This window comes from Nematolebias whitei, chromosome 19 (genome assembly GCF_014905685.2).
Source record: "Nematolebias whitei isolate Nwh7 chromosome 19, NemWhi1, whole genome shotgun sequence".
Classification (NCBI taxonomy): domain Eukaryota; kingdom Metazoa; phylum Chordata; class Actinopteri; order Cyprinodontiformes; family Rivulidae; genus Nematolebias; species Nematolebias whitei.
In genome coordinates this window covers 32,632,999-32,656,487 of record NC_056516.1, presented here as the reverse complement: position 1 = coordinate 32,656,487, position 23,489 = coordinate 32,632,999, and the positions used below count along the sequence as shown (strand labels likewise).

At 40.4% G+C, this 23,489-nt stretch overlaps 2 protein-coding genes across 2 annotated transcripts in view; both read right to left on the bottom strand.

Annotated features, from left to right (window-relative positions):
* Positions 1-994: 994 nt before the first annotated feature.
* LOC119425742 (gastrula zinc finger protein XlCGF57.1-like) lies at positions 995-7,120 on the bottom strand. Its single transcript, XM_037693287.1, has 2 exons — positions 7,114-7,120; positions 995-2,846 (listed from the first exon to the last, which is right to left on the bottom strand). Exon 2 carries the CDS (start codon positions 2,692-2,694, stop codon positions 1,294-1,296), a length of 1,401 nt encoding a protein of 466 aa, XP_037549215.1. The 5' UTR covers positions 2,695-2,846; positions 7,114-7,120; the 3' UTR covers positions 995-1,293.
* A 1,322-nt stretch (positions 7,121-8,442) lies between these two features.
* Positions 8,443-23,489, bottom strand: part of LOC119425492 — a 32,780-nt gene continuing 17,733 nt past the window's right edge. Inside the window, exons 4-7 of the mRNA XM_037693020.1 lie at positions 18,549-19,127; positions 15,469-15,759; positions 15,238-15,378; positions 8,443-8,519 (exon numbers count right to left, since the gene is read on the bottom strand). Of these exons, the coding sequence (XP_037548948.1) occupies positions 8,443-8,519; positions 15,238-15,378; positions 15,469-15,759; positions 18,549-19,127 (1,088 nt within the window). The remainder of the gene's footprint in view (positions 8,520-15,237; positions 15,379-15,468; positions 15,760-18,548; positions 19,128-23,489) is intronic.

Below are 23,489 nucleotides of genomic sequence, written 5' to 3'. Positions count from 1 at the left end.
CACACCTTTTATAGTGCATGGGACACAGGCGTAGAGCACCTGGGTAACCTCTCCCCCCGCAGTATACATCACTGCACGGGTTTCTTCCTGCCAGGGTCTCCACTCCGTACCTGCATCTGCTGTTTGGCTACAAATCTATCACGAAAGTAGCTGGGTGGTAGATGTATTTTTTCCACTTTAGTTGAATAACTATCCCGTTTAAGGTGTAATGTAACGTACTGAGGTGTTGATTTACTTTTTTTGGTCATAGCAGAAATGCTATTGAGTAATTTTGTTTTATTTATGCCATTTTCTTTGTTATCTGTGTATTTTGCACACTTAAATATGTTCATATAGTTGTTCTCTATTGTTGCACAGTTTGACCACCAGAGGGCAGTGCTTAAAATCTATTACTGTTTTCCCAAGACTGGATATAAAATGCATCTTGGGACTTATTGTTTGCTGTACTACGCTTGGAGGTGAACTGTGATTTATCATAAGGCGCTAATACTGGCAGAAAATCGGTAAATATGCACATAACTTGCACATAACTTGGAAACAAAAGGCCGTTAAACCAGACCAGGGATGAAGAAGGGGAATTTAATACATTGGTGTCGCATACAAAACAGTCCGTTGCTGGGCAGTTTATTGTTCGACACTGAGTACGCAGTCGTAAAAATTGATCATTGCACAGACATGCCCTGTGGGCGTCCGCTTCGAGTATAATCTGGTATGCGCCGACCTCCGCGGACTGAGGTACGCGCGACTATGTGGGAGTCTTTAGTGTCCAAATTCTTTGTTGTGATATAGACATACAAAACATAGACTACAAATTTAAAATCAGTTGGTATGCATGAATTTATTTTATTGAGATATTTATTCAGTATTACACAGGTACACTGAAGATTCTTATATAGTTACAACTGTAGTCTGTGAATGTTACGTACGGTACATTACAAGGAAAAAGAGTAACAGATGAGCGTTAATAAATTTTATGAGTTTGTTCGAGACAAATAAATGTTTCTCAGTTACAACTAGTGAAATTATGTTGTCCATTACCAGATTCAGGCATGTAAAAAAGTTAATTTAAATATATTAGTAGATGTGTGTGTGTGGTTTGTTGCCTATGAGTTCTTTCAAATTACTTTTCCCCCAGTGTGGATTCTCATGTGTTGGTTTAAACTGGCCTTACTGGTAAACATCCCGTCACACAAATCACAACAAAAGGGCTGTTGTCCTGTGTGAATTCTCAGGTGTGCATTTAAATAGTCTTTTTGGGAAAATTTGCTAACACAGATCACAAGAAAAGGACTTCTATTGTGTGTGGATTTTCATGTGTTTCTTTAAATTGCCCTTTTCGGTAAACTTTTGACTACACTGATCACAACAAAATGGCTTCTGTTCTGTGTGGATTTGCACATGTTTTTTCAAACTACTCTTTTCAGTAAAACTTTTTTCACACAGATCACAAGAAAAGGGCTTCTGCCCTGTGTGGATTTTCATGTGTCTGTTTAAAATACCCTTTTCGTTAAACCTTTTTTCACAAAGATCACAAGAAAAGGGTTTCTGTCCTGTGTGGATTCTTATGTGTCTCTTTAACTCTCCCTTTTCGCTAAACCTTTTTTCACACAGATCACAAGAAAATGGCTTCTGTCCTGTGTGGATTTTCATGTGTCCGTTTAAACTGTCCCTTCTTGCAAACCGTCGGCCACATAGATCACAACAAAATGGCTTTTGTCCTGTGTGAATTTTCATGTGGTTTTTTAAATTACTTTTTTCAGTAAACCTTTTTTCACACAAATCACAAGAAAATGGCTTCTGTCCTGTGTGAATTTTCATGTGTTTATTTAAATTACTCTTTTCAGTAAACCTTTTTTCACACAGATCACAAGAAAAGGGCTTCTGCCCTGCATGGATCATCATGTGTCTCTTTAAAGCTCCCTTTTCACTAAACCTTTTTTCACAAAGATCACAAGAAAAGGGCTTCTGTCCTGTGTGGATTCTTGTGTGTCTCTTTAAATCTCCCTTTTCACTAAACCTTTTTTCACACAGTTCACAAGAAAAAGGCTTCTGTCCTGTGTGGATTTTCATATGTTGTTTTAAATTACTCTTTTCAGTAAACCTTTTTTCACACAGATCACAAGAAAAGGGCTTCTGCCCTGCATGGATCATCATGTGTCTCTTTAAATCTCCTTTTGCGCTAAACCTTTTTTCACACAGATCACAAGAAAAGGGCTTCTGTCCTGTGTGGATTTTCATGTGTCTGTTTAAAACTCCCTTTTCGTTAAACTTTCGTTCACACAGTTGACAAGAAAAGGGCTTCTGTCCTGTGTGGATTCTTACGTGACTATTTAAATGTCCCTTAAAATTGAACCTTCGCCCACAAACATCACAGCCAAATGGCTTCAGTCCATTTTTGTTGTGCTCAGACTCAGGATTGTTCACATCATTATCACCAACTTCATCATCCTCACTGACTTCAGTTTCTGAAGAATTAGAATAGTCTCTATAAGCATTTAGATCTGGGGTTTTTGTATATTCTTCTCCATCACCAGTTGCTGATTCTATGTGGTCACCTGAGCTGCTGGTTGGAAGATCATGGACTTCAACTTGGCGTTGATAACGCTGTGAGAACAGAGGTTTCTCTTCATCATCCTCACTCTTGAAAGGAACTGCAGTTAATGAAAAGCTGGTGACATCTGTCTCCTCCTCCATACTGAGTTGCTCTCCCCCCAAAATGGCCCACTGTTCCTCCTCTTCCTGTTTTATGTGGAGGCAATTTGCATCCTGCTGGTCCACATCAGGCCACTGTTCTTCAGGAGCTTCTTCTTTAATCAGCACTGACTTCTGAGCATCTGCAGGAATCACTGAAAAACATGTAAAATATAGTAAGGAGAACTGTAGCTTTATATTCACACATACGTGATTTGTTTTACTGCTCAGATCAGTTATTTTTCTCCTCCAAACAAGTTCCAGTGGTAAACCAGAGCCAAAGAGTACTTTCCTTTTATTTATTAACCTTTATTTAACCAGGCAAATCCCACTGATATCACAGATCTTTTTTGTAAGGGAGGCCTGGGCCTGAAGGCAACATAACATGCATGTTTTTGGTTCAAAACCAAGGAAGTCCATGCTCAATAATCCAGGTATACAATCCAACAATTTTCAGTCAGGTCATCTGGACAGTCCAGATGACCTGACTGAAAATTGTTGACCAGACCAGATTACGGTTAGCCTAAACACCGGTTAAAGGGTGTCCGAACAGAAGACATATCCCTACAGTTGAATGAATGAAAAACGATAGACAATAAATAACTAAAATTAGTAGGTGCTCTTGAGGTGTCTTATTTTGCCATGATCATATTGATGAAATGATTTCTTTTGAAGGTATCTGTCAGTCATGGGCTTTGTCATCAACTTGGACACATTGTTGAGGATGATCCCAGACCTGCTCCAAGTTCTGCATTACAGTGGGTACGGAAAATATTCAGACCCCTTTAAATTTTTCACTGTTTCATTGCAGCCTTTTGCTAAAAATCAAAAAAGTTCATTTTATTTCTCATTAATGTACACTCAGCACCCCATATTGACATAAAAAACAGAACTGTAGAAATTTTAGCAAATTTATTAAAAAAGAAAAACTGAAATATCAAGGGTCAAAACTCATTTAGCCATGCTGTGCCTTATGAGAGGAACAGTGAAAGCGCAACATTAATAAAGCAGCATCTTATATCGTTAAAGACACGGTCCTTAGTGGCTAACAAGACGGCTAATACTTTAACAGTCTTGTTTCACAGATGAGACTGGGACCGTGTCTTTAGCAATATAATAAGCTGCTGCTTTATTAATGTTGCGGTGCCACCTCTCTCTGTTCCTTTCATAAGGCACCGCACGGCTAAATGAGTTTTGACCCGTGGTTTGTTTCAGGGAAGGAGGCTGAAGTCTGTCGGACTTGCAGCTGCAGTTGACACGTTTACTAATGTTGTGAAGGTGGCGCAGCGGAAGAGTGTTATTGTTATAAATTCCCTAGTGTAATTGCATGTTCTGAGCAGGATCTGTTTAGTGCTAGAGTCAGTGTTTTTACATTAGGCACCTTGTTGGGCAGCTAAGGGGTCCTTGGGAATGTATAAAGTTGTTCACTGTGATTCTGGTTCTTTTTACATTGATGCCTGTCTGCGTTTGTGATAAAGGTGAGCTATAACAAGTTAATAATTGCTATTTAGTTATTTTCATATGAAAATAAATTATGAATATGCAAATTTCAGCACTAATATATGTTAGCATGTTAGCATCACTTGTGTAGGAATGTCATTTAGTGTTTTATTGTTCTAACTGACTTGCTAACAGTCATTTAAGTTGAAACTATGCCTCAAGTTACCATGTGCTTGATTTAGTCTTCTCAGTTATACTATGTTTCTTTATTTCAGATATCAGACAGACAGAGTCAGAGACGGGTTGTAGAGAACAGGACAAACTACAAGTGACTATCAATGAACACAAAGATGTATGGAAGTTGGAGTGTGCTTAATTAAATCTGAAGACTGTTCTACTGTGTCCGGCCTCGCTCTCTGATCGGAGTGTGGATGAGGTGTTTCTGCGAATCCCCTAAAATAACATACAGTCCTAACTATTCATCACAGTTATTATTTAATATATGTAAATAAATGTCTAAAAAACAAACTATTTAATATATGTAAATAGTGTATTTTTTAGACATTTATTTTGTATAGTTACAGCTGTTTACTTTATGTGCCTGTGTGATAGTTGGGACAAAGCTTTGACTCAGAAGCATATTTTTGTTAGCACAATCACAACTTGTACTTATATATGTAAATAAATGTCTAAAAAACAAACTTTAATATATATAAACAGTTTATTTATTAGACAATTATTTTGTACTGTTACAGCCGTTTGTTACTATATGTGCCTGTGTGACAACTGGGACAAAGCTTTGACTCTGAAATATATTTGTTATCACTTCATGGACAGAAAAAAATATTGAGATATACACCGTATATTGCGATTTATCCTAAAATAACGAGATAATCATTTTGATCCATAACGCTCAGCCTTAAACAGAAAGAATAAAAAAATACAAACCTATTATATGCAGTTGATCGTTGGGATTGACCCTTGACTCAGAGACCCTGCTGGGTGAAGACTCCCAGGATTCATCAGTGTGTTCAGTTTTTAACCCAGAGTCTGAAAAAGGTTTCAGCTCAGAGCCAGGATTGTTCACATCATTATCCTCTTCATCATCTTCAGTTTCTGAAGAATCAGAATCATTTCTATAAGCATTTAGATCTGGGTTTTTTGTATCTTCTTCTCCTTCACCAGTTGATTCTATGGGGTCACCTGAGCTGACTTGAACTTGGTGGTGATGAAGCTGTGAGAACAGAGGTTCCTCGTCATCATCCTCACTCTTAAAATGAACTGCAGTTACTGAAAAGCTGCTGACATCTGTCTCCTCCTTCATACTGAGCTGCTCTCCCCCCAAAATGGTCCACTGTTCGTCCTCTTCTTCTTTTATGTGGAGACAATTTGTGTCCTGCAGGTCCACATCAGGCCACTGCTGGTCCACATCTGGCCACTGTTCTTCAGGAGCTTCTTCTTTAATCAGCACTGACTTCTGAACATCTGCAGGAACCACTGAAACACATGTAAAATACAGTAAGGAGAACTGTAGCTTTATATTCACACATACATGATTTGTTTCACTGCTCAGATCACAGTTATTTTTTCTCCTCCAAACAGGTTCCAGTGCTAAACCAGAGCCAAAGAGAGCTTAGCCCCAGCTCTTTCATTTTACAACACTTTAAGCTGTGGCTTTAGCACCCCACCAACTCAGAGCACAGTTTAAATGTGTATTATTTCTTTTAACTAAAACGTTTCAAGTGTTTAACCAGGCTGGTGCTAGAGATGGTTCCTAAACGGTTCTTTAAAAATAAAGTTAAGAAACAAGAAGAGGTGGTGCCTCAACACCCTCTCCTTCCTCCCAAGATCCCTACATTCTACTTCACATCCACCTCCAACTAGAGCCCTAAGCCCGGCCCCACCTGACCCAAATTCGGGGCGGGCCAGGCCATGATAATGTGCTTAATGGGCGGACCGGGTAGGTGTCGGGTTTTAATTGAATCAGAATCAGCCGCGATCCAATTATATGATGACACGGCCTGCCATAAAATCACCAGTCGCACGCGGCCATTTCACCATGAGCTGACCGGCCTTGAAAGAGGTAAAAAGTTCAGTTAAGCTTCAGATGGGACTGTACTGCCAGGAAGTGATCCATCACCCAAATAGACGTTCATTCAGCCGTTGCACTCGGCGGACGCATGCGGCCTACGATCCAAAAAGGCGAGATCATAAAGCAGACGCGTCGGAGCGGTTCGTGTCTGAATAAATCAGAATGCAGAAACAGGGTTTAAATGCTCTTTATAGGCCATGAAAGGACAAACACCACCTCAGCTCCGATCTTCTGCATCTTTTGTTCAGGTGCGCATCCCCGACGACAGGTGTATCCCAAAGCAGACGTGAGACAGAACTGTCTGCGTGTCTGAGTAATTCAGAAGAATGCAGGCAGAAACTGGATTTAAATGCTCTTTTATGGCCATGAAAGGACAAACACCACCTCAGTTCCGATCTTCTGCCCTTTTTATTCAACCATGCGTCCCCGACCATTAACTAAAAATGTCAGGGGTTTTTTCCAGGTTCGTACCTGTAATTACTGTTAATTTGTCGGGTCGTGTGGGGTTTGGAAATGATGACTGCAGGCTGGGGCTGTGTCGGATCAGATGTTTTGGGCCCGAATGCAACTCTACCTCCAACAGGGTGGAAATAATACTCTGTGCCTGGTTTTGCCCATGAAGTGATCAACAATTTTAAATATCTGTGTGACAATTTGGGGTTTCAATTGTTAGCTTTTATGTAGTAAAACTAAAAATGTAAATATTTAATTTAGCAAAGAGCTTTAAAATCAGCACTTTAGGGTTTGTAACCTCTCATACAATATTTAATCTGTTAACAAGCCCAGATACAGAGTTGCATGCCCATCCCAGGGAGTCAAATTTATCAGCTACCAGAAAGCTCAAACTGTAACATAATCACATTCAACAGAAATAATAAAAAGATACAAACCTATTATATGCAGATGATCGTTGGGACTGAGAACTGCATCTAAGATTTGGCTTCCTCCAGTTGTTTCCTGTTCAAGAGCATCTCTACTTCCAAGGAAAACCTCCATTTCTTCTTCCTCTGCATCCAGGTGCTGCTGGACCTGCTGTCTCCACATCTGTTAGCTTTCGTTCATCACTATTTACCTTCAACATTAACCGAGTAGTTACAGCTGAATAGAACTCAAAATTAAACTAATTTCACCAGAAGCCGAGAGAAAAGAGGCTTAATTCGACGATTCAGAACATGGAGAACACAATGAACGTACCGTAAGAACCGAACAGCTTCCGCTGCAAGGAGGAAATCACTTCCGTTATTAGCTAGCCTTCAAAATAAGAGCTTGAACGGAACTGTTGTTCAGCACTATGACTAGCCCCTGAACAGTTTGAGGTTTTTTATGCTTTAGGATACCTTGTTTTTTAAATCACGTATATTATTTCATTTTACATTATATTTTTACCATGTTCTTTATCATATCAGTCATATGTATTTTTGTTGTGTACTTTTGGTGGATCTTCTCTCATCCCTGGTGCCGAATTATATTTTGGTATCTGAACATTTTTATGATCCATCAATCAATCAATCATAATTTTGCAAAAAAATAAAACGACTAGAATAATTCATCCGTATATAATTTAGTGATTTTGTTTAATATGCAAATATAAATAAACCATAAATGTAAAATAGCTTATCCTTTAAGTTCATTTAATGTAAAATCAAGAATTTCTAGTAGCTAAAAGAACTCCAAGAATGACAAGCAACCGAGAAAAATTAAACTTACTTTCTGTATTGTTATTCTTCTTTATGTTTATCATTTGTTTATATTTGTTGACATTTTTATCTCTCAGCTGTTCCGTTTTGTCTCCTCTATCTCACTCTGAATCTAAATATTTCATCGCAGTTTCCTCAGTTTGTCCCCGAGTCAAAATTTTGTATGAAAACTGTGCACTCTGCTGACACTCGAGTCCCCAGATGGCTGACTCCTTTTGATACAAAGAAGAAGTAGCCACTTGTATCCAGGAGTTTGATCTTTCTGTCGAGATCCAAACCTCATCCCTATGTGAAGGTTGGAACATAGACAACAGCCAGGGACAAGCTGGTAGTCAGATTAGCAGAATCTAAGGGCATGGTGATTAAATGCAGAGGCAAAACGAGGGTAATGACGCACAGAAGAGACCAACGAGGCTTTGATCAGAGGCATGGTTGGGACGTGGAGCCAAGCACCCAGCTCCGGTGGAACATGCACAGTTGGAAGATGCGGAGTCGTCCAGGTCTGGTGTCAAGATCGGTGGATCAAGCGTTGGAGGTCGCTGGAGGTCGAGGTTGCCATGGGATGCCGGACTTGGGGAGGGTCAAGCGCTGGGTGATCGCTGGAGGTCGAGGCCATAGAGCACAGGTGTCAAACTCCAGGCCTCGAGGGCTGGAGTCCTGCAACTTTTAGATGTGTCTCTGATGCCACACTGCTGAATCAAATAAGGAGGTCATTAGCAGGACTTTGGAGAACTTGACTGCACTGAGAAGCTAATTCAGTCATATGATTCAGCTGTGTGGCACAGAAACAAATCTAAAAGTTGCAGGACTCCGGCCCTCGAGGCCTGGAGTTTGAAACCCCTGCATTGCTTGAGGTCAAGACCGCCTAGAAACGCTGTGCAGACAGCGAGAGGGCCACGTCCACCTTTCAGCTAAGACTCTGCTTCTTTTTCCTCATCCTTAAGGCTGTTACTGACCCTGATTCCCCTCATTTAATATTTTTATTCTAAAGACCATTATAAACCTGTTGGTTTTAAAATTTAGACTGTCTACTGCTTTCTTAATTGTAATAAATTATTTTAAAACCTTAACCGGCTGGTTAGTGAAACACTGCTCACTCTTGCGGTCGTTTACCAAATTTTTATTCCTAGTTTAACAAGGTGGCGCTGCTGACTTGTTTCATTTTCCTTCTGTCTGCTTAAAATAACAAGTACCCTACTCTCCTTCCCACATTTGACTCAACTCTTTCTACACCTAGATTGACCGAAGCAACATCCTCATTACTCAGAATGAGGCCTTCATCCATCAAGCTATCTCCATTCTACCTTCACTCATAAACAAGATGCTCAGATACTTAAAACTACTGTAAAGGGCCCAGGATACCATTCAAAGCCAAAATGTTGACTCACGGTCATGTGACTGTGGGCTGCCGTATACATCACTGCACAGGTTTCATCCTGCCAGGGTCTCCATTCCGTACCTGCATCTGCCGTTTGGCCACAAATCTATCATGAAAAAAGCACCACACTTTTCAGCAGACAGACTCCTCCATACACAATGTCTACACGATCTCCATTCAGGAGTTTTTGACCATTTGACTAATTTTGTGTTTGAAGTCGTACAGTTGAATGTCTGAGCGAATTTTTGAATTGATGAACACGCTCACAAACTTCTGACCAATCACACAATTCTTGGTTCATACGCTTGTGAGAAAAAGTTCAACCCAAGCCTTGTGTCTAGATGGGATGGGCAAAGCTGTTCTGAAAACAAAATGATGCAATGTTCGTCATGCAGATACGTCAATGAGAGCAGATTTTGCTGCTTCAGATGAAGCATGCAGAGCCCTTGAGGCAAAGACTTCTCCCGGGCATTCCACCTGTTCTAGAAACTACTCCAACATTTCAATCACTCTCTTCCCTTAATAGACCTTTTTCACGACAACCGGAAGTAGCGTCTCATGGTGCTGGGTCACTTCCTGTTATTGCGAGTCTATGCAAATGCCAGCCTTTTCTTTCGCTGATGTGGAGGAAATCGCAGCGGCGAATTCTTGAACCAATAAACTTGAGAAAGGATAAAAGTTCTTCCATGCAGAATATATCTGCGGCTATCAAGGTAAGAAAAGATGTATCTTAGCGAGCTAACCATTAGCTATAACATATGAAGTACATAAACATCGTAATAAAGCCTAATTTAATGTGCTAAATTATTTGGAATATTTGAGACAGACGTGGTATAAACGTTTAACTGATATTTTAACATTCTGATATGCGTTTGCCATTACAGTATGTGAAAGAAAACATACTAGTTATAAGATGTTATGATGCTTGATGTTCAAATTGTGCTTTACTTCTGCATAAGTACAGGTCAAATATTGTCGAGGGACAGGTAGATGTCAGAGCTAGATGCTTTATTTATGACAGCTGAAGAACTTTGACGTACGATGGACAACTTCTGTACTACTGAGAGCTTACAGTAACATCTTTCTTGCTCAGTGGTTAGTTTGTCTTCTGTTGTTGTAGCAGCATAGTCTGTTTTGTTCTGCTGCTGTTTCAGCTCATCTTCAAATTACAATCTATTACTTGTTTAAAGCTAAATATGTTATAACAAGTATTATAAGTATGTGCTAAAAACAGTTATCTGTTTTAGATCTCACTGGGTGACAGCAGGAGAAAAACTATGTCAGCTGGAGTCCCAACCACTTATCGCACGTCTTAAGTTTGGAGCTGGTACCAACCAGATGTGGTCCTGTACCACAGGGCTCACAGATGTTTTACCAGTGCCCACCTGAGAAGTCCTGCGTAGCATCATTCTGCACCACATGGCTCCACACTTCCCTGATCTTCCTCTGATGCTGCAGTCTTCCCAACGCATTTTGTGTCCACACTTCACATCTTCAGTCTCTGCAAGTGTCACTGGAAACGTCTCCTCAGAGGCCAGAACCAGGGAGCAGTCCAGATGTTCTGCAGGCGTACAGCTTCTACAACCAAGGCTTACTGCTGTTTCCGTGTTGCAGAAGAAGTGTGGAGGAGGAGTCTGCTGACATGTTTTACTTCAACACCTTCATCCATGTGTTCATATCAATGCAGTAAGAATCATAAAATGTACAAATCACCCTTTTGTCCCTTCATATTTTTAATATTCAGTCTCAAGCTGTGAATCACTGTAAATAATGTAAATAGTTGTTACTCATGAAAAATACATAAATGTGCTAATTTCTTTAAAATGAAATTGCATAATTTGGGAAAAATATCTATAATCCACTATCAATTTATAGTGTACAGTTATACAATGTTAAATAGTTCAGTTTTTTTTTTTACTAGATATTGTAAATTACACTTGTTTTCTTTTCAATACAACTGAATCAATCTACAAATTAAATAAAAAAAACAGTACAGTATGCTGCACGAGTGTGTTTTAATTGAAGAATGTTTAGACCCTCCAATAACCAATAAATAATTACCAAGCGGTGTGCAGCCTTGGCTGTTCCTGAGGCAAAAGCTTGGATGTGGGAGGAGTTCGGTGAGACCTTGGATAGAGACTCTCGGTCGGCTCTGAGGAGATTCTGGCAAACCATCAGGCAGCTGAGGAGGGGAAAGCAGCACTTTACTAACACTGTGTTCAGTGAAGGTGGGGTGTTGTTGACCTCAAGCAGTGATGTCGTCGGGAGGTGGAAGGAATACTTCTCGGACCTTTTCAATCCCACTAGCACGTCTTCCATGGAGGAAGCTGAGTCAGGGGACTTTGGGGTTGATCCGTCCATAACCGTGGCTGAAGTTGCCAAGGTAGTTAAAAAGCTCAGAGGCGGCAGGGCTCCGGGAGTGCATGAGATTCACCTTGATTTCCTTAAGGCTCTGGATGTTGTGGGGCAGTCTTGGCTGACACGCCTTTGTAACATCGCGTGGACATCCGGGGCAGTGCCACTGGATTGGCAGACTGGGGTGGTGGTTCCCCTCTTCAAAAAGGGGGACCGGAGGGTGTGCTCCAATTATAGGGGCATCACTCTCCTTAGCCTCCCTGATAAGGTCTATTCAGGGGGATTGGAGAAGTGAGTCCAATCGTTGGTCGAACCTCAGATCCAGGAGGAACAATGTGGGTTCCGTTCTGGCCGTGGAACACTGGATCAGCTCCTTCAGGGGTCATGGGAGTTTGCCCATCCAGTCTACATGTGTTTTGTGGACTTGGAAAAGGCATTTGACCATATTCCTCGGGGTACACTGTGGGGGTTGCTCCATGAGTATGGGACTGGAGACTCATTAAGGGCTTTTTAGTCCCTATACAAGCGATGCGAGAATTTGGTTCACATTGCCGGCAGTAAGTCAGATCCCTTCAGGGTGGGAGTTGGACTCCGCCAGGGCTGCCTGTCGTCACCAATTCTGTTCATAACTTTTATGGACAGAATTTCTCGGTGCGGCCAGCTGACAGAGAGTTTCCGGTTCGGTGGTCTCAGGATTCCATCTCTGCTCTTTGCAGATGATGTGGTCCTGTTGGCATCATCGTGCCATGATCTTCAGCTCTCATTGGAGCAGTTCGCAGCAGAGTGTGAAGCGGCTGGGATGAGAATCAGCACCTTCAAATCTGAGGCCATGGTCCACAACCGGAAAAAGGTGGATTGCTCTCTTCAGATTGAGGTTCTGCCTCAAGTGGAGGAGTTCAAGTATCTCGGGATTTTGTTCACGAGTGAGGGAAGAATGGAGCGTGAGATTGAGACGGATTGGTGCAGCATCTGCAGTAGGAATGTGCGATATGGCATAAAATTCATATCACGATATGTATTGTGAAGAGTGGTGATAATATATATCACAATATGTTTTTGGTATAAAACTTGCAATGGGAATTTTTAAAAAAAGCATAGGGTGTCCTTTTGCCATCATAAATTTTGAATTAAGAAAATTCCACAACTAGGTCCAGAGAGTTTTAAAATAAACAAATCAAGTATTCGGCTTCTTTCTTGTAGTGCAAAACAGTGCAAAAGATATCAAATGTAGTTTTAGCCATATGTTTTAAACAAAATATGTTGTTAACTCAACAGTTTCCAGTATTCTCACTTGAGAAATGAACAGCAACAGAGCAGCATTTTACACTGAAACACCTCACCCACCAACCTTCTAGTTGTCACCTCCTTCCGCTTTAATTGAGAGCTGACACAAAATGAGTCTGTGGCTTTGACCAGAGGGTCTTGCAGTAAAATCACACAACACAGCGTTCTTTTCACAGATCAAAGAGCAGGTTTCTCTAAAGCTGACCAACGTTTACTTTAACTTTCGACGGAACCCCCCCGCACACACACAAAAAAAACTTTCAACAGAACACAGGGTTTTGCGCATGCATCCGAATACAACAACAATACGGCAAGCCAGCTGTAGTTAGCTTGTAGCTTCATTACTTAGCTCTCGAAGAAAAGACTAACGCCACTTGTGCACAGTTTTCAACTTAAAAAAAGTAACGATTAAACTGACAACTCTTGATTTTACTTCAGACAGCATTACTGCGGTTAGACGGTAGAAGACAGATCTCTATCGTAGGCTAAATTTCTATCATTTCTACCGTATACCGTATGTATCGCACATTCCTAATCTGCAGTATTGCAGACTCTGTACCGGTCCGTTGTGGTGAAGAGAGAGCTGAGCTGTAAGGTAAAGTGCTCTGTTTACTGGTCGGTCTACGTTCCTACCCCTCACCTATGGTCATGAGCTCTGGGTAGTAACCGAAAGAATGAGATTGCAGATACAGGTGGTTGAAATGAGTTTTATCCACAGGGTAGCTGGACTCTCTTAGAGATAGGGTGAGAAGTTCCGTTATTAGGGAGACTCGGAGTTGAACCGCTACTCCTTCACGTCGAGAGGAGCCAGTTCAGGTGGTTCGGGCGTCTGGTAAGGATGCCCCCTGGGCGCCTCCCTAGGGAGGTGCTTCAGGCATGTCCAACTGGGAGGAGACCCGGGGAAGACCCAGGACACGTTGGAGAGACTATGTCTCTCGGTTGGCCTGGGAATGCCTTGGAATCCTCCCAGAAGAGCTGGAAGAGGTGGCTGTGGAAAGAGATGTCTGGGCCACCCTACTCAAGCTGCTGCTCCCGTGACCCAACTTCGGAACAAGTGGAAGATAATGGATGGATGGATGGACCCTCCAATAAATTTGGTAGAATTTATTTGAATCTTCCTCCAGTAGAACAAACCTGCATGTTCTGTTACCATTTAGATTTCCTGGAATATAATTCCAGGTGGTGGTGTTGGATTTCCTTCACTCATTGCAAATTGATCATAGACTTAAAATCCTTCATTATAACTCTCATATTTTAAAATAAAATCCACTCAATCATGCCACAAATATTTATTTAGCATTACAAGGTATACTGAATATTCTTATATACTTACAACTGCAGTTTGTGAATGTTATGTGCTTTACAAGGAAAATGTGTAACAGAGGAGTGGAAATAAATTTTATACGTGTGTTGGAGACAGATAAATGTTTCTTAGTCAAAACTAGTTAAATTATGTTGTCCATCAGGCATGTAAAAAAAAAAAAAAAAAAAAAAAATATATATATATATATATATATATATATATATATATATATATATATATATATTGTGTGCGTGTGTGGCTTCTTGCCCACGAGTTCTTTAAAATTACTTTTTCCCCCCAGTGTGAATTCTCATGTGTTTGTTGAAATTGACCTTACTGGTAAATATTCGATCACAGAGATCACAATAAAATGACTTCTGTCCTGTGTGGATTTTCATGTGTTGTTTTAAATTACCCTTTACAGTAAACCTTTTTTCACAGAGATCACAGGAAAAGGGCTTCTGTCCTGTGTGGATCATCATGTGTGTGTTTAAAGTTCCCTTTTGAATAAACCTTCGTTCACACAGATCACAAGAAAAGGGCTTCTGGCCTGTGTGGATCATCATATGTTTGTTTAAACCGTCCTTTTCGATAAACTTTTGTTCACACAGATCACAAGAAAAGGGTTTCTGTCCTGTGTGCATCATCATGTGTCTGTTTAAATTTCCCTTTCGAATAAACCTTTGTTCACATAAATCACAAGAAAAGGGCTTCTGTCCTGTGTGGATCATCATATGTTTCTTTAAACTGTCCTTTACAGTAAACCTTTTTTCACACAGATCACAAGAAAATGGCTTCTGTCCTGTGTGGATTTTCATGTGTTTTTTTAAACTGCCATTTTCACTAAACCTTTTTTCACACAGAGCACAACAAAAGGGCTTCTGTCCTGTGTGGATTTTCATGTGTCTGTTTAAATATCTGTGAAAATTGAACCTTCGCCCACAAACATCACAACAAAATGGCTTTAGTCCATTTTTGTTGAGGACCCTGTTCACACTTGACTCAGAGACCCTGCTGGGTGAAGACTCCTGGGCTTCATCAGTGTGTTCAACTTTTGACCCAAAGTCTGATAAAGGCTTCAGCTGAGACTCGGGATTGTTCACATCATTATACTCTTCATCTTCACTAACTTCAGTTTCTGAAGAATCAGAATCATCTCTATAAGCACTTAGATCTGGGTTTTTTGAATATTTTTCTCCTTCACCAGTTGCTGATTCTATGTGGTCACCTGAGCTGCTGGTTGGAAGATCACTGACTTCAACTTGGTGTTGATGAAGCTGTGAGAACAGAGGTTTCTCTTCATCATCCTCACTCTTAAAAGGAACTGCAGTTAATGAAAAGCTGGTGACACCTGTCTCCTCCTTCATACTGAGCTGCTCTCCCCCCAAAATGGCCCACTGTTCCTCCTCTTCCTCTTTTATGTGGAAGCAATTTGTGTCCTGCTGGTCCACATCAAGCCACTGTTCTTCAGGAGCTTCTTCTTTAATCAGCACTGACTTCTGAACATCTGCAGGAACCACTGGAACACATGTAAAATACAGTAATGAGAACTGTAGCTTTATATTCACACATACATGATTTGTTCCACTGCTCAGACCAGTTATTTTTTCTCCTCCAAACAGGTTCCAGTGCTAAACCAGAGCCAAAGAGTGCTTAGCCCCAGTTCTTACCTTTAATAACACTTTAAGCTGTGGTTTTAACACCCCACCAACTCAGAACAAACCGTTTAAATTTTTTTTCTTCTTTTAACAAAATCGTTTCAAGTGTTTAACCAGACTGGTGCTACAGATGGTTCCTAAACGGTTCTTTAAAAATAAATTTAAGAAACAAGAAAAGGTGGTGCCTCAACACCCTTTACTTGCTCTCAAGATCCCTACATTCAACTTCACACCCACCTCCAGGAGAGTGGAAATAATATCCTGTGCCTGGATTTGCCCATGTAGTGATCAACCATTTTAAATATTCATGTGGTAATTTGGGGTTTCAATTGTTAGCTTTATGTAGTAAAACTAAAAATGTAAATATTTAGTTTATCAAAGCGTTTTAAAATCAGCACTTTAGGGTTTGTAACCTGTCATACATTTTGTAATCTGTCAGCAAGCTCAGCTATAAACACAGAGTTACACATGTCCTTTCCAGGAAGATAAATTAATTAGCTACCAGAAAACTCAGACTAAACTGTAACATAATCACATTCAACAGAAATAATAAAAATATACAAACCTATTATATGCAGTTGATCGTTGGGACTGAAACCTGCATCTCTTACCTCAGCTTTATAACATGTACCCCACACTCATTGTTCTTTGAATTGAGAAAGCTTCTCGGATGAGAAGCAAATCGTCTTCTGTTACAAATAAAGTCCAGTTGTTTTTGTCTTGAATCTTTTTGAATTTACCATGTCCTGGATAACTGAGAATCTTCACCAGTGGCCCCTTATTCTTTATCTGAATACTTTTTAATAGAAAAAGGGTAAGAACCATGAGGATGGATAGTGGTATTACAAGAAATATCTCCTCAAATCTTGTCCTATCAGGGCACGATTTGAGACATCAAAAAACTCTAGCAACAACAAGCACATTTATAAACATGATTACATATGCATTTGATGTCAAGATGTTGAGATTTGTCCATGAGCACTTTCAGCTAGGCCACAGTTCTTGCATGTTTTTTTTTCCCTGCCAGTCTTCACTTCGTACCTGCTTCTGCTGTTTGGCCACAAATATATCATGAAAAAACCACCACACTTTACAGCAGACAGACTCCTCCATACACAACATATGTGCAATCTCTATTCAGGAGTTTTTGACTAATTTAATATGTTTGAACAGTCATACAGTTGAACGTCTGAGCACATTTCCAAATTGACAAACACGCCCACAAACGTCTGACCAATCACACAATTCTTGGTGCATACGCCTGTGAGAAAAAGTTGGACCTGAACCTTGTGTCCAGCAGGGACGGGCGAAGCTGATCTGAGAACAAAATGACAAGATTTTTGTCACGCAACTATGTCAATGAGAGCGGATTATGCTTCTCCTCCCTTGTTCGAACATTTTCTTTTAGATTTATATCAACACAAACCTGCCGCACATCCTTTCAAGCCTGAGCTCTCTTTTTTGCCAGTTGATATAAGTCCTTATCTCCCTCTTTAGTGTCCAAAATCTTTTGTTGTGATACAGTCATACAAAACATAAGACTACAAATTTAAAATTGGTTGGTATGCTTAAATTTATTTAGATATTTATTCAGTATTACATACAGTAGGTACACTGAAGATTCGTATATACTTACAACTGCAGTCTGTGAATGTTATGTACTTTATAAGGAAAGTGCATAATAGATGAGTGTAAAAATTTTTATACAAGTTTTTTGTAGACAAAAATGTTTCTCAGTCAAAACTAGTGAAATTACAGTATGTTGTTTATCACCAGATTCAGGCATGTAAAAAATACAATTAAATTAAATATATTAGTGTGTGTGGCTTTTTGCCTATGAGTTCTTTCAAATTACTTTTCCCCCAGTTTGGATTCTGTTTAAATATTCGGTCACACAAATCACAATAAAATGGCTTCTATCCTGTGTGGATTCTCATGTGTCTGTTTAAATGGCCCTTGCTGGTAAACCTTTTTTCACATACATCACAAGAAAAGGGCTTCTGTCCTGTGTGGATCATCATATGTTTCTTTAAATTGCCTTTTTCTGTAAACTTTTTACTACACTGATCACAACAAAATGTCTTCTGTCCTGTGTGGATTTTCATGTGTTTGTTTAAATCTCCCTTTGCGATAAACTTTTTTTCACACAGATAACAAGAAAAGGGGTTCTGTCCTGTGTGAATTCTCTTGTGTCTGTTTAAATGGCCCTTGTTGGTAAACCCTTTTTCACAAAGATCACAAGAAAAGGGCTTCTGTCCTGTGTGGATCATCATGTGTCTGTTTAAATCTCCCTTTTGAATAAACCTTCGTTCACACAGATCACAAGAAAAGGGCTTCTGTCCTGTGTGGATCATCAGATGTTTCTTTAAACTGTCCTTTTCGGTAAACTTTTGACTACACTGATCACAACAAAATGGCTTCTGTCCTGTGTGGATTTTCAAGTGTTTGTTTAAATCTCCTTTTTCGCTAAACCTTTTTTCACACAGATCACAAGAAAAGGGTTTCTGTCCTGTGTGGACTTTCATGTGTCTGTTTAAAATTCCCTTTTCAGTAAACCTTTTTTCACACAGAACACAAGAAAAGGGTTTCTGTCCTGTGTGGATTTTCATGTGTCTGTTTAGACATCTGTTAAGACTGAACCGTCGCCCACAAACATCACAACAAAATGGTTTCAGTCCATTTTTGTTGTGGACCCTGTTCACAATTGACTCAGAGACCCTGCTGGGTGAATACACCCGAGCTTCATCAGTGTGTTCAGTTTTTAACCCAAAGTCTGAGAAAAGCTTCAGCTGAGACTCAGGATTGTTCACATCATTATCATCTTCATCATCTTCACTAACTTCAGTTTCTGAAGAATCAGAATCTTCTCTATAAGCAATTAAATCTGGGTATTTTGTATATTTTGTTCCTTCACCAGTTGCTGATTCTATGTGATCACCTGAACTGTTGGTTAGAAGATCACGGACTTCAACTTGGTGTTGATGAAGCTGTGAGAACAGAGGTTTCTCTTCATCATCCTCACTCTTAAAAGGAACTGCAGTTAATGAAAAGTTGGTGACATCTGTCTCCTCCTTCATACTGAGCTGCTCTCCTCCCAAAATGATCCACGGTTCCTCCTCTTCCTGTTTTATGTGGAGACAATTTGTGTCCTGCTGGTCCACATCAGGCCACTGTTCTTCAGGAGCTTCTTCTTTAATCAGCACTGACTTCTGAACATCTGCAGGAACCACTGAAACACATGTAAAATACAGTAAGGAGAACTGTAGCTTTATATTCACACATACTTATTCTCCAAGATTATCTATTTATTATCGCAGATTATCTAAGATGGCCGCGCTCTCGGGAGCCTCAGCTTCATGGGCTCCCAGTGCGATTCCAGTTTTTCGGGAATTTTGAAGTAGACTCCGAGCCTGATTCCACATGATTTATGCGTGTGAATTATAGCCGGACCAAACTGATGAGAATAAGAGCGGATTTGCCACGAAATATAGCAGAGATCAGCAACAAACTCAAATCTACGCTTGGCAGAATGCAGATCTTAAAGTCATCTACCTGGAAGCTGCAGCAGAGGCACACCAACGGGCAGAGGAGGAAGCACTGCTCCCGGCTTAATAAGCGAGGTTGCCGGGTTGGAATTCTGGTGAGACTATGTGCTAATGCTAAAGCTGGCAGACTCCCGATACCAGGGGTGTAACGGTACGCTAAAATCACATTTCGGTTCAGTTCATTTTCAAGGAGGGCTCGGTTTGGTTAATTTTCGGTACAAAAAAAAATAAATAAATAAAGACTTACATAATGTTTATTTTGAAAATATGCCATGGAAACAATACATTTGTATAAAAATAAATAAAGTGACCCATTTGGATGATATTTCAAATAAATGGCACTCTTTACAATAAATAAACTATACTAACAATAATAAAAATCTTAATAAATACAATAACAGTCAGAACCAAAATAAGCAGTAAACTTACTGAAAAAGACTTACTGATGAAGACAACTCAGTCTATCTCCTCGACATCCACAGACTGCAAACAACACAGAGGTTAAAAAAAAAAAAAAAAAAGAGTTAAGATCATTTTAAAATAAAAAAATAATTAGATCATATGACTGTAATACAAATAATACCTCTTCTTGCACGGTCATCATGTCTGTTATGAGGTGGTTGAATCTCTTGTTCATCATCATCCATATGGCAAGGCTTTAAATCTGGGCTCCAGGGCTTGTTGACGATATCAGTTTTAGCTTTTTCATAAAGTGCTGCTACAACTTTTTGGCTGAAATGTTGAGGTGATGGAATGTCGTAGTGGGGCTCAAGAACTTTAATCATATGCTTAAAGCTTAAACAACAGAATACAGACATAGACCCAGAGGTTTAAAAACTCCTACAGCTTGTGTTATTGCTTTGGACCAATCTGAATTACCTGATAAAGATTGTTAAAATGCTGCTGTTATCGGTCTTTGCATCAAGCTGCTTTTCTTCCTTGTAGAAGAGACATTCATATTCGGATGACGTCGTTTCAAGTGCGTTAACAAGTTAAGACGTGTTACCTGCTGCAGATCCAATATCAGTGAAAGAATGTCGACACACAACTTTGGATTTGTCCATTTGTCTTTCCCCATCATTGAGTTTTAACAAGAAAGCCATAATGTTCCCAAACAGGAGATCGCAACGAGATGAAAGGGTCTTAAAGCTCTGTTCATTGCCTGCTAGGCTGCTAATGCTATGCATGTTGCAAGACTATGCAACAATTAATAGCGCCACGTTAAAACACGCTTAGGAACTTTAGTTCCGCGGCACATAATCTCTTGTTAATAAAATGAGTGAAAAAAAAAATAACCAAAATGGTACGCACGCGGACCGAACATGCCGTACCGAAAGGATTCAATACACCCACATGTACCATTACACCACTACCCGATACCCTCTCTCTTTCTGTCGAATGTCAGCTTGTTGGACAAGATGGATTTACTTTGTCTGAGAGTGAGTGCCTCAGAGGAGATGAGGAAATGTTTGGTGCTTTGTCTCACAGAATCATGGATTAAGAGTGACAAGCCGAACTCAGCCTTCCAGCTGGATGACGCACACTTTTTTCGAGTGGACCGCTGCAGCGAGATAACTGGGAAGTTGGTACACAAACTGTACGTTGATAAACCGTCATTGCTCCAAGGCTTTGGAGCAGCTAAAAGTGAAATGTCGACCACATTATCTACCCCGCAAGTTCACAGTGGTGTTCATAACAGCTCTATAGATAGCTCCGGATGCTAATGCTACAGATGCTCTGCGGGAGCTACATGATCATTTCAGCTCACTGCAAAGCAAACACCCTAAGGTTCTTTACGTGGTTGCCGGACACTTAAATCACATAAATCTGAAAGACTGCCTACCAAAGATTTTATCAGCATGTGGCCATACCAACACGCGGAAACAAAACGCTGGACCGTGTTTACACGAACAAAAAAGATTCATACAAAGCCGAACCCCGCTCCCACCTACGACACTCTGATCACACCTCCATCTTCCTGGCTCCTGCTGACCTCCCCCCGCTGAGAAGCTCCAGACCGGTACAAAAGAAAATTAAATTTTGGTTTCTTCTTTTGTGCTGAAACTGGTCTGGAAAGCAGAACTGGTTTGTTCCACTTTGGAGTAAGCTGTTGGAGGAAGAATCAGTTTTGTTGTGTGTTTCCTTGACTGATGAAGCCTTCCGGATCGAAGGTGAAACGTTTCAGCACAAAAAAAGAAACTGTCCAGATGACCTGACTGAAAAATGTTGGATTTTATACCTGGATTATTGAGCATGGACTTTGTTGCCCTACTGAAGGTTTTTAATGACATTTTCTTATCCACAGATACTGGTGATTCTGTGCTGCTTGTCCTATTGGACCTGACAGCCGCCTTTGACACCATCGACCATGAGATAATCTTGTCAGAAAAACAAAGAGTCACTAATCTGGGAGTGATAATGGACCCTTCCCTGAAACTTAACAATCATGTAAACATGATTGTTAAATCATGTTTCTTCCAACTGAGGTAGCTGTCTAAACTGAAGCCCATATTGTCCAAAAATAACCTGGAGACAGTAATACATGCATTCATTACATCTAGGCTTGATTACTGAAATTCGTTCCTGTTTGGTATCAATCAGACATCCATTGCATGACTACAACTGGTCCAGAATGCAGCAGCCCGATTTTTAAACAGTACAGGCAAAAGAGAGCACATTACACCAGTTTTGGCCTCCCTGCACTGGCTACCGGTTCACCTTCGAATCCAGTTCAAAATACTCCTGTATGTCTACAAATCGCTGAACAGTCCCATCTCTCCGATTTGCTACAGCCGTATGTCCCACCATGTTCCCTGAGGTCAGCGGACAAGTTGCTCCTCACAGTTCCAGATTTACTCATTTTACTAATCTTTCTTAAGATAAATCTCAGTTTGTGTTATACACTTTTTTTTTTTCAAGCCTCATCTATTTTAGACACAAAACCAGCCAATACTTATCTCCGCCAGTAGATGGTAGCAGTGGTGTAGTTTAGAACTTCACTGACTGACGCTCCTCTGCATTTTACAGCAGAAGCAGCGAGTTAACGGTGAGAAATCAGCCTAGAACTACACGAGAGGAGCTGTTCAATGACCTGAAGAGAGCTGGCACCACTGTTTCCAAGGTTACTGTGGGTAATACACTAAGATGTCATAGTTTAAAATCATGCATACCCCTGTTTAAATCAGTATATGTTCAGGCCCGTCTCAAGTTTGCCCATGACCATTTGAATGATCCAAAGGAGTCATGGGAGAAAGTTATGTGGTCAGATGAGACCAAAATAGAACTTTTTGGTCTTAATTCCACTCGCCTCAGTTAGAGCATTGAAGATGGGTTGTGGCTGGGTCTTCCAACATGACACTGACCCAAAGCACACAGCCAGGATAACCAAGGAGTGGCTCCGTAAGAAGCATATCAAGGTTCTGGAGTGGCCTAGCCAGTCTCCAGACCTAAACCCTATAAAAAAATCTTTGGAGGGAGCTCAAACTCCGTGTTTCTCAGTGACAGCCCAGAAACCTGGCTGATCTAGAGAAGATCTGTGTGGAGGAATGGGCCAAAATCTCTGCTGCAGTGTGTGCAAACCTGGTGACAAACTACAGGAAATGTTTGACCTCTGTAATTGCAAACAAAGGCTACTGTACCAAATATTAACATTGATTTTCACAGGTGTTCAAATACTTATTTGCAGCAGTAACGCACAAATAAATTATTTTTAAAATCATACATTGTGATTTCCAGATTTTTTTTTGTAGATTATGTCTCTCACAGTGGACATGCACCTAAGAGGAAAATTTCAAACCCCTCCATGATTTTTACATGGGGGAACTTGCAAAATCGCAGGGTGTTCAAATACTTATTTTCCTCACTGTAGATGGGCATAGTTTCCTCAGTACAAAGAAATGCACTGGGGGGCGCATGAGAGACCCATCCAAGATGGAGGCCACACTCATACTCAGCTTCAATAGACAGCACGAGGGGTCTACGTATATGTCTATTAGTGGTGTAACGGTACATGTGGGTAGGGGTGGGCAATATGGCTCAAATATGAT